General features: G+C 32.9%; 2 protein-coding genes across 2 annotated transcripts; both read right to left on the bottom strand.

Annotated features, from left to right (window-relative positions):
* Positions 1-3,981: 3,981 nt before the first annotated feature.
* On the bottom strand, positions 3,982-6,314 carry LOC131003285 (rac-like GTP-binding protein ARAC7). The gene is made up of 8 exons (XM_057929789.1): positions 5,995-6,314; positions 5,821-5,908; positions 5,614-5,723; positions 5,178-5,241; positions 5,025-5,092; positions 4,875-4,940; positions 4,701-4,807; positions 3,982-4,239 (listed from the first exon to the last, which is right to left on the bottom strand). The coding sequence occupies exons 1-8, from the start codon at positions 6,091-6,093 to the stop codon at positions 4,206-4,208; spliced, it is 636 nt and encodes a 211-aa protein (XP_057785772.1). The 5' UTR covers positions 6,094-6,314; the 3' UTR covers positions 3,982-4,205.
* A 7,074-nt stretch (positions 6,315-13,388) lies between these two features.
* On the bottom strand, positions 13,389-14,878 carry LOC131003284 (peroxiredoxin-2). Its single transcript, XM_057929788.1, has 3 exons — positions 14,551-14,878; positions 14,388-14,467; positions 13,389-13,877 (listed from the first exon to the last, which is right to left on the bottom strand). The coding sequence occupies exons 1-3, from the start codon at positions 14,703-14,705 to the stop codon at positions 13,624-13,626; spliced, it is 489 nt and encodes a 162-aa protein (XP_057785771.1). The 5' UTR covers positions 14,706-14,878; the 3' UTR covers positions 13,389-13,623.
* Between the last annotated feature and the right edge of the window lie 561 nt (positions 14,879-15,439).

Below are 15,439 nucleotides of genomic sequence, written 5' to 3'. Positions count from 1 at the left end.
CACTGCTGCGCTAGCTCTTTAATTAGGTATACATCTGTCTTACAAATTTGCACATGTATATATGTATGTCTTCCCTTATCTGGAGCAGTTTTTGAGGCTTTGCGAAGTACGTACTGATCTTTTAATAAATAGTCCAACATATATTTATGTAAAAGTATTATTTTCAACATTAACTTATATTCTGTTGTCCTATATTGATGCGATATCTATGGTGTATGCTAGTCTAAAAATGCGTGTATTTCGCATGTTGGTAATAAATTAATTAAAAGTTTAGTAAATAGTACTTTTGTATACTAACATTAATCATGTACTCCACAGGTCCTGTATATATAGGCCGATTAAAACTTACACAAGTATTAAAAAATTTTATTAAAAATAAAAATATATAAGTAAAATTTCTAATATACTTATGTTTATTATTTAGTGATGAATTAAAATTGAAATAAATTAAAAAAATTAAATAAAAATATAATAATAAATGTATAAAATATTAATAATTTTTTTTATAAAAATAAACCTATATAAATGAGACACAAGAAAAATAAGTCTAAGTACAGGAGAGGGAGTATATTTATATGGATATCGTGTAACATCAACAGATCTCTATTCTCAAGTTTTCTTGAGTGTTTTATTCCACCAATTTGGGGATAATAATATTTTTATTGTAGCCTTTTGGGCAGGTGCAATGTATGTAACTTTTATATTATGCCCGTCTCCTTTCATGCAAATTAGATCATTAAATGTTTGCATTATTTTATCTATAGCTAGAAGGCGTCGATACCTAATTTGTCTGCCAGGTTGATGAAAATGCCCTTTGTTATTGATGTTTTTGTCTCCGTCACAGCCATTTTATTAGTATCAAAATACATTTTTCTAATTTAATCAGACGATGATTAATTAGGTAATAGTTGTGCTAAGGTTTCTTACAGCTTTAGGAATTACTCCATTTAATCTAATTGGCTTTTGACCCAATTCATAAAGAGTATGTAGAAAATTATAAAGTTTTAGGGGTTTGTTGAACACGTGGGTTTTGGTAGCCATTCATTCGTTCGTGTGGTTCCCCAAATTTATAAATTCCAACCGGTTATGAAAATATTTCAAAAATTTATAACTAAGATGTTTCAATATACTCTTTTTATCCTTGAAATAACTTCCTCTTTTTCTTTTTTGGGACGTCCCTCAAATAACTCTTTTTTTTTTTTTTTCATTTTTGGACAACTACTCCACCACTAATAATACTTTATTTATTCTTTCTTTTCACTTTTTACTACTTCCAATACTAATTATAACACATTTTCGCAACTTCCAATAATAATCATAACACTTTTTTTTCACTATCAATACATTTTATAATTTTTATTTAAAACTCGTGTCGTTTCCAAAGAGGAAGCCATTTCAGGGACAGAGGGAGTATATAGTTTGGATGGTCTTGATATTTTTACTGTTGGAGTTGAAAAGCAATAATTGTGTGCACGATATGTGAGATATGTGTTTTTGTATATATTCGTCAGTCTTCATTGTACATTTTTGGGGAGTGTATTCGTGATTTGATACCAAAATTGGATAAATGGTTTCTTGTAAGATAGGCTGTTTATATTTTGACACCGAGCCCTTATCCGGTGCTTGGTGAGGAGATTTTTTTTTAGGAGATTCTTATCTTTATCTTTCCGCGATTTAGTCTCTCTCTCTCTTTTTATTATTTTTTTTGTCGTTGTGCGAAATTATCTGTTAGAATTAGTGTGTGTATCACTTTTAATTTGTTATAATATTTAATTATAGTTTCTTCTATTTTAATTTATTGTGATTTAATATAATAAAAAGATAATTAACAATGATTCAAACTCTAATAACATCATTTTATAGCTTAATTATATTTTTCTTCGATTTCAATTTCTTGTATATTAGCTTAATTTTGCAATTACTCCCTCCGTCCTATTATTGAAGACACACTTTCCTTATTGGGTTGTCCCAATAATAAAGACACATTTCCATTTTTAAAAAGAAATTAGGCCTTAACAACACTAATAATCACACTAATTAGACTATAACTAACTAAACCCTAAAACTAGATGGGTCCGCCTCCCATCTCTTTCTCTCTCTTGAATGTTTTCTTCTCTTCGGCGAACAGCACCGCCGATTCCTCCCTCAAATCTCCGGCGAAGCAACGGTAGGCGAGCCCACCGCCGGACCCTCGATAGGGTCGTCGCCTTTGCTGCCGCCAACCAGAGCCCCAAAACCAGACGTATGTGAAGAGAGGTGAAGGGAAGAGGGTAACGCGTTCTTCCTCTGGAATCGCCACCGACCTCCATCTGGAATCGTCGGCGCCCTTCACCTCGTCCCTCTGTCGCGTTCTTCCTCTGGAATCGCCGCCACCCTCCTCTCCAACCCTAGATCTCCGGTCCGGCTGAAAACCCCTTGCCCCAATTTCCAACCTCAGATCTCGTGGTGAGAAAGGCGGTCGCCCTCCCTCTCTCTCCGGATTGCTCGCAGGATCTGCGCCGGGGAAGAAAGGCGGTGGTGGGCGGTCGCCCTCCCTCTCTCTCGTGGTGAGAAAATCAGAGAAGCACCGCTGCTCAAGCTCGCCGACGACGTTGGCGGTGGTGACCGGCAATGATTCTGCCATGAAAGGGAGCGGCGATTTCGGGTTCAACTTTTTGTTTTTTAGCTTCAATTTCATTGTGTTGCCCTTTCTGATTTTCGTGTAAAACAATTGGAATTTGAATTTTTAAATCTGGATTGGAATGCACTTGGAATTTTTGGTTTGATTATGCAATTTGCTTGTGTGAGTTCACGGTTATGGTGATAATGGTGGTTGGCAGTGTTGTCGACGGTGGTGTCGGAGGTGGCGGTGGTGGTTGTCGGAGGTGGTGGTGGTTTAAAATTCAACTAAAACATTAAATAGAAATAAATAAATACACTAAATTAAAACTAATCAACTACACTAATAGTGGTGGGCCACAACACTTTAACAACTAATCTACCTCTCCTTAATCTCCGTGCCCAAAAGACCTATGTCTTTATTAATGGGACGGAGGGAGTATTATTTAAGGGTTTTTTTTTTCAAAAAAAAAAGAGCAATTAACTACTCTATCTGTCTCACAAAAACATTAACATTTGTAAGTGACACGAATTTTAAGAAATGTTATGAAAGTATATTGTGAGTGGAAAATGAGTGTCACTTTATAAAAAATAGAGATGAAGGGTGAGTTTACTTTGATTTTAATTTTTTCATTGGAAAAAAGATGGATATGAAAATATGAGAAAATATTATTTTTTTCTCCTTATTTTATCATACTATGTTTTACTAGAGATGAAAAGGTGAAAAAAAAGGGTAAGGGGTTGTTAATGCTTAAGGTCAAAGGTCTTGGGTTCGAGTCCTCTGTGGCGCGACCTTTTAATTTCTTTATATAACAATATTATCCATCATTGGAGAGAAAATGAGTGACAAAAAAGATGAAAAAATGTTGTATAATATTTTCACATCCCTACTAAACACGTGAAAATGGTAGAAAATGAATGAAAAGTATATTTTTTCTCTCATTTTTCATCGAAGTAAACGCACCCAAAAAGTAAAAGGATTGTGGTGAGGTAGTGCGCAAAAATAGAAATGTTCATATTTTTGTGAGACGACCCAAAGTGACAAAAAAATTCATGTTTTTGTGAGACGAGGGAGTATTAATTAAGGTTGTTTATATCAAATTTAGGATTTATAATTATTCTTTAACATTTACTTTTTATTTTTAAATTAATGATTTGATAATTCCATAATTAGCAATATAATTTCTGAAGCTCCAGTGCCTAAAATTTAATTGGTGATTCCATAAATATAGTTTTATTTTAACAATAAATGTTATGAAACAAAAATGAGTTTCATAGTGAACCATATAAAATATATGACTAGAACAGATGGTCCTAACTGGATCGAATGAGGATTTACATGATTATGATATGAGGCATTAAATTTGCAGAATCTCCAGAAACTAAAACTACAAATCTCTAAAATTGAAACAATATAGGAGTAATAATTTCGAGCACACGACATAAATCATAAACTACATTACAATATACTGAGAGAATGAACAATTCCCCCATCAACTAACACGCATTGTTGACTTAAAAGTAGGGGGAAAAAAACACATACATTTTACATCACACATTTGAGTTGAGGCTGCCTTGTTAGAATATGAGCATTTGAAGCTATTGCATTAGGCAACGCAGCCGCCACAAACAATACCTCTCCTGTTCAAACAAACAACATATATAATTAAAGCTGCATTCTTAATTTGTTGAAATGAACAAAATCATCACTTAATTTGTTCTAAATTTATCATTCTTTTCCAAAATGAAAATCATCACTTATTTACACCAGATGATACATATAGAATGTATATGGTTTATTTCATTATCAGTATATAAAGTATTCATCCAAGAGCTAAGCTTATTTTAAAAAGCTTATAAAGTTGTCAAAGTGTTTAGATAATTGAACTTATAAAGAGAGATTTTTTTGGTTAGAGAGATGAACTTTTTTTTTAGAGAGAAAGAGAGAGATGAACTTGAAATGGTTATACGACGAAAATAACAAATTATAGTTTTAAGCCGTTTATAAGCTCAGCCAAACAACCTCCAAATGCACAATAAAATTCATGGTTTATTGCAATATGAATATATAAAGTATTCATCCAAAGGCAGAATAAACTTACACAATTGAGCAGCCAGTAGTGTTTCGCTTCTTCTGCGACGCCACTTCCTTTCTCCGTGGAGGTTGAAGCACAACCTTGATTGCAGTATCAAAAACACCTTTCACATTCTGCCAAACAACCAACGAAATTAGCATATAATCAATTGAATTAATTCAAGTTGTTGTTGAATACAACCTGTTGAGTCTTGGAGCTGCATTCTATGTAAGCTGCTGCACCAATCTGTTTCCTCAGCTCCTCGCCCTACACAAGTTGAGCCCGCCTTTGTCAACGTTATCACATACCAAATCCAACAAAATACAAAAAAGAAAGATGTAATGTACACACTTGGGCTGTGGTGATGATGTTAGATCCTCCTATATGATCAGCAAGATAACCCCTGTCGTCCCGGAGATCTACACAGGGAAAACGTGTAACCAATGTGAGCCCATTATATCACATATGTCTCCTTTTATACATTCAACCAACTTAGAATCTTACCTAACTTTGTTCCAACTAGCACGATTGGAACATTGGGAGCGAAACGACGAAGCTCGGGCATCCACTGAAGAAACAACAATCAAAATTCTGAGCACAACAAGACTTCACATTCTGCAAAAAGGCCTAGCTCTAGATATATGCAGATTACTTAAATAGTGAAGGCATAGAATTATGCATTTTCTATTTACTGCAGCAGATGATTAAAGCAATTATGCAAGAAACAACACACACAGACACACAAAGAGCAAATGTACAACAAGACTTCAAATTCTAAAAGGACTAGTTCTAGACATATGCAGATTACTTAAATAGTGAAGGCAGAGAATTATGCATTTTCTGTTTACTGGAGCAGATGATTAATGATTAATGATTAATGAAGCTCTTATGCAAGAAAGAAAGAAGACACACAGACAGAAAGGGGAAATGAAATGTATACCTTCTTAAGGACATTTTCATAGCTAGCCCTACTAATTAAAGAGAAAGCCAACACAAAAATGTCAGCGCCTCTGTAACTGAGGGGCCTCAACCTGCTGTAATCTTCTTGCCCTTTAAATTCACAAAGAAAAGAAAAAATGTATATATGTCAGCAGTTTGAGTTTCCAGAAAAGGGATATAGTTATAGAGTAAAAGGGGGAAATAATACCTGCAGTATCCCAGAGTCCTAAGTTGACAATGTTGCCATCTACAGCCACATTAGCACTAAAATTGTCAAACACTGTTGGGATATAATCCTGTCATTCACAAAAACACCAAATCAAAATCATACAAAAATGGGAAACAGGGTTCAGGGTTGAGGAAGATGGAGAGAGAGACTAACGGTAGGGAACTTGTTGCTGGTATAACAAATGAGCATGCAGGTTTTGCCAACAGCTCCATCCCCCACAGTCACACATTTGATGAATTTTGAAGCACTCATCTCCAGATTCTAGCTTCAGCCAGCTCTTGAGAGAGAGAAGTGGATTGATGAAGAAGGTAAGAGAGAGTAGAAATGCAGAAGGGGAAATGAAATGGTTGGATATAGAAAGAGAGGCCCCTAATCTATTTGCAAACTTGGAGTTTCAAGAATGGCATAAAAAAACAAAGCTACAGACAGAGTATCTATTGTATGCGCATGGGATTGTGGATATGTGTGCATATTTTATGTGCTGTATGAGAGAGAGAGAAGTCAAATGGATGGTCTGACTGTCGCTTTTCGTCCCTCTCAATAAAATTCAAAAATCCAACAGAAATATTTTTTGAAATGGAGAAAGCTTGGTGGCTGTGATGGGACCCCACCCTACCCCACCCCACCCCCTCTTCTCAAACGGCTAGGACCAACTACTACTACTATATACTCCATTTGTTTTCCGCTCACCATTTATTACTGCTATATATATTCTCAATAAATAACCAACCTAAACTCTTTTTGTTGCATTAAATTACTCAGTTTTGGTCTATTATGGTTAAGAGTTGAAGTTTTTTTGAATTTGAAGGGAATAAACCAATTAAATTCATGTTCAATAATACTTTCGCTACTTCATAAACGGATATATTGATCTGACATTTAATGTCTCTTGTGATATAGTTCACCTTAGAAATAGTTTATTTATAAAATTTGTAGTATAATTTCCTTTTAAATACATAAATTAAATTTCTTCAGTAATATGATGATTTAGTATATAATAGTATTTATTTATAACGATTCTCGTAACTCAATTATGTTAATGTATGTATGTTAGATGTTAGATTATGGTTTATACTCCTTGGTTGTTGTCATATTATTTTGGCTACGTTCGTTGTATTTAGTGCTCTTTCAGATATTAATATCGGTAGATGTTTTTATTGATCCAAGCAGGTAGCCTCTTTATTTATACGCGATTTTATAGGAAATATACATGATCAAGGATATTTTAGCGATACTCCACAACTATATTAAACTCTGATCTCTTTATTATTGAAGATATGATCTTATGTGATTATGGATAGACGTTATATTGATATTGTGCATAACTTCTAAGAATAATTACCATTCATGTAAGGATAGCATCTAAGTTGTAGACTATTTAAGTAGATTCACTTTTATTCACATCATGCAAGAGTTCGTGTTAAATTGATCTCGCATGATGTAGTGTCGATCGAGAATTCTTGTGTTTCTGCTACTGCTAGGTGTCTCCTGAACTTGCTGTCAATGGTATTATTCCTGGTACTAGTTTTTGTATTTATTCTAGTAGAAGAGTGTTTGTGAGGTAAACACTATTGAACGTACTTTGTAAAAAAATTGTAGACTCTTGTTTATCAAGGGGTTAGGTGGTGAACGTGGTTCATGTATAAGGTATGTGTGTGAGCATCCACATCTTGCATTTTACTGTGGGTGGGGGTTTGGGAAGTTACTAGGCACAATATGAGGGAGTCTTATTATGTAAGTTATTTTGTGACTTATCTTCGGGTAGTGAAATGTTTCACTACTAGAAAAAACGACATCAATAAATAAATAAAAAAAATCGATCATTAAACATGAGAATTCAGTTGTTAAAATAGTTAATGATCAAATTAATGACCGATTTGAGGCGTTTTTTATTCGGATGATTGTTTCGTTTTTTAACGACCTAAAATTCAATCGCTAATTTTAACGACCAAAAATTTAGTCATTATAAATAACAATTTTATCTTAAATTTTTACCATTTGCAATTTTTAATTACTGAATTTTTCTTATTTACGACTAAATTTTCGATCATTAAAAAAAATCATTTTTTCAATTGTAATAACCCGACTCAGCTTGTCTCACGAATCTTTCTAACGTAGCCTTGATAGACTTCCCAATTAATAGGTCACCACTCATGAAATTGTCTGAGTCAAACACAATTAACCTTGAAATTTCTTTCAAGTGATTACCAATAAAGAAAAGGGTAATTGGTGTATAAATACATGAACTTTAATCACTTTTTAGTATTTAACATGAACTTTAAATCCTCCCTAAAAAAAACATGAACTTTAAATCCTAGTTATAAATACACGAACTTTACTCATTTTGGTATTTAACATAAACTTTAAAACATAGTTATAAATACATCAATTTTAAATTTATTCAATTTTTTACACGTTTTTCATTTTTCTCAAATTAAAGCTGACTTGGAAAGCTTGAATCTTAATGTGGACAATTCGGCGCTAAGATACGGCGTTGTCATTTTTTGTTAGAGGAAAATAACCCAAAACTAAAATATGAAAGTGAACGATAAAAATTTGTCTAGAAATTTCACAGATTCAGAAAGCAAATTTTGTCTTTAAGATTTGGGGATTTCAGAAAGCCAATTTCATCGTTCAGAAATTCAAATTCAGAAATTCGAAATATAAAAAATGGATCAAAAATTAAACGGTGAAGATTAATTTTTATATCGAGAAATTGTCCTTGTCAAAATTCAGGCATTCCAAGTCAGCTTTAATTTTGGAAAAAAATGAAAAACGAGTAAAAAATTTAATAAGTTTAAAGTTCATGTATTTATAGCTATATTTTAAAGTTCATGTTAAATACCAAAAAAAAGTAAAGTTCATGTATTTATAACTAGATTTTAAAGTTCATGTCAAATGCCAAAAAATGAGTAAAGTTTATGTATTTATACACCAATTATTCTAAAGAAAATACATATTATTGATATAACTAACAACTATCAATTAAATTAAACTTTATTTTAATATGCAGTCTCAATCATACATACCCTTAAAATATACATGTGCGAAGGATATTAAGATTTGTTTGGATAATTAGGGGGAGATTGGTGGTGCCAATGAAAAATGACGACATAAATAACAATAGATTTTTAAATAATAAGAAAATTAATATTATTGTTAAAAAAGCTTAAGAAACTATCACAGATTTTAAAATAATAAAAAATAAATTAAAATTAATTACCAAATTAACAAACGATTTTAAAAAATTAAAAATATTGGTATTAACGATTGATTTTCGTATATTAAAACAAGTTAATATTAAAGATTAATTTTAAAATAAAATTAATGATTGATTTTTACATAAAAAATAATATTCCATTCCTCCCAGAAAAATGGAGCGCACAAATTAAGAAAATGTAGATAAAGTAAGAGAGAGATAAAATAAAAAGGCTGTCTTGGGTGCAACCGAATTGCATCCTGACTCGCATCTTATTCCAAACCTGCATCTGATCCGAATCGGGTAAATGACATTATTCGGTTATACAAATGACACTGCCTATAATTGACATTATCCGTTATACAAATGACACCGCATATAAATAACACTATAACATTGTAAATGATCTATGTATAATTGACACTATTCGGTTATACAAATGACTAACCGTGTAATGACACTAATCGGTTATACAAATGACACTGCCTATAATTGATACTATTTGGTTATACAAATGACATTATGACATTTAAAATGTCATAATGTCATTTGTATAACCGTATATTGCCAATTATAGACAGTGTCATTTATATAACTGAATTGTGTCATTTATAGACAGTGTCATTTGTATAACTGAATAATATCAATTATAGGCAGTGTCATTTATATATAACCGAATAATATCATTTACACGGTTTGGGTCAGGGTGCGGGTCAGGGTGCAACCGGTGCACCCAAGTTTTTGTGTAAAATAATTGAGGAGGGAGATAGATACAATAGTGAAAAAGTAAGAGATGGATAAAGTAAATGAGGAAAGAGATAGAAAGAATAGATAAAATAAATTATTTCCTTTTTTTGAATTGTGACATTATAAATGGGAGCCCAAAAAAGAAATTTTGGACATTATTATTGGGACTGAGGGGGTATTAGCGATCGATTTTAAAATAATAAAAAAATATATTAATGATCAAATTTAAAAAAGAACAAAAAAAACTATTTCTTCTTTTCGATCGTTAAAAGAAATTAACAATCAAATTTTCGATCGTTAAAAAAAAATAAAAAAAAAAATTCAATTGCTAATCAGTGTTTAATGGCGTTAATTAACGACTGGTAATTTCAATAATTAAAGCCAATTTCAATAATTAAAGCCGCTTTTTCTTGTAGTGTTTCCTCTGGGCAAGCTCCCCAGATTTATTGATTTAATGTTTATGTTTTTATAAATGTTCTTCCTCATCGTAAAATGCGTTGTTGTATAAGTCTCATTATATATTTATATGTTCCATGAATTAATCAATTTTTTAAGTAGGATAACAAATCTTGAACATGTGTATTGCTTTAACTCAATTTCACTTGCTGATATATACATTTATATTTAGCTTGACTCAATTATATTTTTTCTTCAGGAGTGAGTATTATTAATTTATTAGGTCAGTCCAGAGTATTTTCTTGGTTGATTACTGAACCTACGAAAATTTTCTCTTCAAACCAAAATCAAAATTTGAACTTCCATGCGGTTGTGTTTATTTTATTTTTCAATGCTTGTGAAGAAAACACAGTTAAAAGAAAAATGAAAAGAAAATCCTAAACTTCTAAAATAGTAAATGTTGGAAACATCGAATTTTCATAACAAACTATTTACCAATAAAAAAAAACAAAAAACAAAGCCAAAACTGACTCGAACATACAACATTTCAATTTAGATTTTATTTTGTTGGCCCATCCTTCTTTAAGATTTATGGCGATGTCTTTTACTCGAAAGCGCTCACTTTCTAATTTGTTATACTTTTCCCCATCTATTAAATTTCGAAAAGTTAAAAGGCATCTTTGGCTTTTCATATTTAAAAGCTGTTAATTACAAAAATTCTCTTCCAACGCAAGCCAAATGTGTGAACTGTATTTTCATTTATTTAGTTTTTTTAATTTAATTTATATCAATTTAATTATTAATTTTAATAGATTAATTATTTTATTACAATATATAAATATTTAATAACGTTTTCTCCTCTATCTGCGTGAATAACTCTTTGTTCTGATTCTGACATTAATTAATTTATTGTCTTTTATCTAGAAAAGTTACAAAAAATCATGTCCGAATTTTAACTTCTTTATTCACTAATATTTACGAAACTTACGCGTGTACTAGGTATTTTACAAATAACGCCAACAGCAGAAGAAGTGAAAATTTGTAGGGGCCCAGCCCAATATTTGTTTTGTACATTTCCAAAGTTAAATTCAACATTTCCTTTGCAGTCTGCATGGTCAATATCATCATCGTCTTCTCTTTTTCACATTCAAGTCTGAGTTGTTACTTGTTACAAAACTCCAAATTTTCCTAACATCTTATATGGGAAGTTCTATAAAGAAATAGATAAAAATTGTTAAACTTTTCAGATTTCAACTTTCATGTTAAGAATCTAGTTGCCGAGCAGCCCAATTATCGTAGGCTCATCCTGGCCCAAATCCATTTTATTAAGAGGCGTCAGGCCCAAGCTGGGTGACATCTATACTTATAAAAATGCTCATTTTTATCATCCTCCTCGGTGCCAATTTCCACAACACAATAAGGTTTTTCTTCCACTTGCTCCAACTCTTTTTTATACTTGTAGAAGTTGGCATGTCACAAATTGCTCCCAAATTTAGCACACTAGGAGTACTCCCAGCAGAAATCCCAAAATTATTATCTTATATTCCTTCCTAAAGCTTCCCTATTTAATTTTAGGATCTCGATTTTATAAATACATACACTAGATCTCCTATTTTCTACATAAAAATAATAATTATGTGTGGGCCCTACTAATTATAAGCTTAAAATAAATTTAGAGTAGGTGTAAATTTAAGATTGAATTTAGGTAGGTGTAAAATTTTTTGTGGGCCCCATCCAATTTAGGGATCTGCTAGATGCATTTTTTTAAATCTCATTTTCAATTGTTTTAGCCTAAATTTAGAGTTAGTGATGCATTTAGGCGATCTGCTGGGAGTGCTCTAAGCTCTTCCATTTCTGTGTGCGCGTGGAGTGTGCTGATTATCGGACTTTTAATTTGGGTTGTCCCATTAATCTTGTCATGTTATTTTGGATAATAATTTTACACTACAAATCAATATAGCCCCATACATTTACACACTTTTACTACACTAATTTAACTCTCCTTAATAACCGTGCCTAAAAGAAATGGAATGGAACGAAGGGAGTAGTATTTTTTTTTTCAATTATAAACCTTGTATCTATAAATCGTAAAACTTGGCTAATTAAAATAATATTCTCTTGACGTATCAAATTTAAAATTATGACCTTTGATAAAGTCTTTGGTCTTTTTGATTGATAACTTTATCATGAAAAAAAAGAGATATAACAAAAAATTCTTGATTTAAATGCCTTTTCCCCCCTTATTTCCTACCAAAAAGAATTTCACCATTTCTCATTAATCATTTTCACTTCAAAAAGAGCTAATATTATCCCTCCTTTTATGGTGTGATAATATTATCCTCCTTGAAGTGAAAATGATAAATTAGAAAGGGTGAAATTTCCTTCCGTAAGAAATGAGAAAAAAAAAAAACATCTAAATTAAGAATTTTTTTTATTATCCCTTTTTTTCCATGATAAATTTGTCAACAAAAAAGAACACACTCTAAATTAACAAACAAAGATTGAGAGTCGTGTGTGTGCGCTTAACAACTCATGGATCTCACATATTTTTTCAATGACTAGATCTTTCACCTACAAATATAGATCATTCTCTTCTCGCACTCCAAATGTTTCACATTAAATTGATTCTTTATCTATAAATATAGATCATTCTGGCATCATCACTTCTCGGTCTAGTTAGAAACTTAGTGGTCGAATGGCCAACTAATAAATTGTATCCAACTTCTAACCAATACAAGCTTGCTGATATGGCAAAAATCAAGAAGGTGGCTTCCAAATCTAGAAGCCAACTTCATCGAAACTAATCCTCACCCACCCCACACGCATGGTGTTTTTAGGAAGTTGGCTTTTAGATTTGGAAGCCCTACTACGCAGTGGTTAAAAGTTGGAAGAAGCCAACTTCTACCCTTGTAGAAATTGCCATTACAACCATCCTTTGTAGCTAGAAAAAGTCCATGTACAAATGTAGAAGTTTCGCATTTCAAGAAGTCCATGTACAAATGTAGAAGTTTCGCATTTCAAGTACGTTTGGTGACCTCAAATCTATGGAATGTTACCTACAATTTCAATGGTCATCAACTCATAGACCGATTGCAATTCAATGCACAAAAGACTCCACCCACTGACAAGACCAATTTTTCCCAACTTAAAAGTCTGTTCCAAACACTGCCATTCACACATGTAAACGTTCTAAGCAAAACAAGCATTTGACAGAAAGGCTTATATAGAATCTAATGTTTGAATCAAGCTGATCAAATACATTGTAATAACTCGAACAAACCGCAAAGTAATCTTACAGTTTGAATTAAGCTAATCAGATCACACTGTAATAACTCCAATAAGCAGCATAGTAATCTAAACAACTGTAATGCAACATAACCTTATTTCATACCAAGAGAGAGTTTGAAAGCACTACACTTTAAGGTTTAGAGTGAGAGCAATTAGAGAGCCTTGAGGATATCATCTGCGCTGGAGACAGTGAATTCGCCGCCCGACTCAATATTCGCAGCCTTAACCTTAAGATCCTCAACCAAAAGAGCGAACCTTCTGGACCGAATGCCAAGCCCCTTCTCAGTGAGGTCAAGTTCGACGCCAAGGGCCTTAGTGTAAGTTCCCGAGCCATCGGCCAAGAACTTGACATGCTTGTTGTCAGGGTAAGTCTTCGCCCACGCCTTCATCACAAATGGATCATTCACTGCAAACAATCGAAAACGTATGAACGCTCAAACTGAATGGAGATTCTAAGCAGGGAAAACTATCCTGCACAGTTTACTTTGAACATTTTTTAAGGGTAAAATAGCATACTAATTGAAGATTTCAGATATTTGCGTTTGAATGTAAATATACTTGTGCATTCATCCAATTTGACCGAAAAACAAAGCATTCAATCACAATTTGTAAATGCTCATAATAGATTAGGAAAAGTACAATTAACAATTGCGGTATGAGTTAAGTCTCCTATTCATCACTTTCAGAAAAAGAAAAAAGTCCGAATTCATCCAATTATAAAATCCATTCAGCCACATAATTCTCGAACTCAAGCAATGTATATATCCATTAATCAATTTTGAGAAACTGTCGGTCCCATCACAATACAGAAACCACGAAAATTACAAAAACCCTAGGAATAGAATAATTCTTTCGTCACATTCTGCAAAATTGCGAGAATTGAGTAATCTGAAAAATGTTTTAGGAGGAGACGTACCACTAATGCACAGGATTTCTTCGACGCCCTTCGACTTCAATTCATCCGCCTTCTCAATAAACCCTGGCACGTGCTTCATGCTGCACACGCCACATACTCAAAATTACGACTCAATACTATTAAAAGAAATTAAAAGGAAAAAAAAGGAGGGAGTGTGGATGACCTGCAGGTGGGAGTGAAGGCGCCGGGAACGGCGAAAAGGACGACCTTCTTGCCGGCGGCGAGGGAGTGGATGGAGACGCTCTGGAGTTGATCCTGATCGTCGAAGTATGCAAGGGTACCATCGGGTATGGCGTCACCTACTGCGATCGGCGCCATTGGTTAGTGTGTGTGCGGTAATGCTTAGTGAGCTGAGGGAGAATTAGGAGATTTATGGCGTTATACGTACATGTGTGTATATATAGTTTCTAGCAATAACTGGACCCAAAATGTTTCATAAGCGGATTTGGAAAGAGCCTTGGCGTCCGCTTGAATGCTATGATCAACCGCCTTGTTTCCAGCCGCGAATCGTTTGGCCACATGTGGCAAAGTGACTTGCGCGATTATTAATTAGATAAATATCATGAAAACCCCTGAAGTATATCCGTTTCATCAAAAATACCCTAAAACTTTCAAAATGTTCTCTAAACCCTCAAACTATCAGATTTTTATCAAATATATCTCGCATATATTTTTCAATCACAAAAAACGTGATGTGGCTCACCGAATGCCACAATATAATTTATATTCTACTTTTTTTAAAAATGCAATGGCAAAAACGACGTCGTTTCGTACCATATCATTAAAAAAAATTCACTCCTATCGTGTTTGAAATTCACGCTAATAACCTAGAATTATGATATGAAATAAAGTCGTTTTTTCCATGTTATTTTTAAAAAAATAGAATATAAATTACATTGTGTCATCCAGCGAGCCACATCACATTTATGGTAACCAAAAAATAGATGTGAGATATATTTGATAAAAATTTGATAGTGTGAGGGTTTAGAGAACATTTCAAAAGTTTTAGGGTATTTTTGATAAAATGGGTATAGTTCAGGGGTCTTCATGAT

Source organism: Salvia miltiorrhiza, unplaced genomic scaffold, assembly GCF_028751815.1.
Source record: "Salvia miltiorrhiza cultivar Shanhuang (shh) unplaced genomic scaffold, IMPLAD_Smil_shh original_scaffold_188, whole genome shotgun sequence".
In the NCBI taxonomy this organism is placed as follows: domain Eukaryota; kingdom Viridiplantae; phylum Streptophyta; class Magnoliopsida; order Lamiales; family Lamiaceae; genus Salvia; species Salvia miltiorrhiza.
Note: the sequence above shows the minus strand (reverse complement) of the source record. Positions and strands in the feature narration are given on the sequence as shown.

Coding starts and splice junctions, on each gene's coding strand:
- LOC131003285 (XM_057929789.1), bottom strand. CDS start 6,093: ATGAGTGCTTCAAAATTCATCAAATGTGTGACTGTGGGGGATGGAGCT. Junction 5,093..5,177: donor GCTAGTTGGAACAAAGTTAG/GTAAGATTCTAA, acceptor TTCCCTGTGTAG/ATCTCCGGGACGACAGGGGT. Junction 4,941..5,024: donor ACATCATCACCACAGCCCAA/GTGTGTACATTA, acceptor CAACTTGTGTAG/GGCGAGGAGCTGAGGAAACA.
- LOC131003284 (XM_057929788.1), bottom strand. CDS start 14,705: ATGGCGCCGATCGCAGTAGGTGACGCCATACCCGATGGTACCCTTGCA. Junction 14,468..14,550: donor GCCTTCACTCCCACCTGCAG/GTCATCCACACT, acceptor TGGCGTGTGCAG/CATGAAGCACGTGCCAGGGT. Junction 13,878..14,387: donor AGAAATCCTGTGCATTAGTG/GTACGTCTCCTC, acceptor GATTGTTTGCAG/TGAATGATCCATTTGTGATG.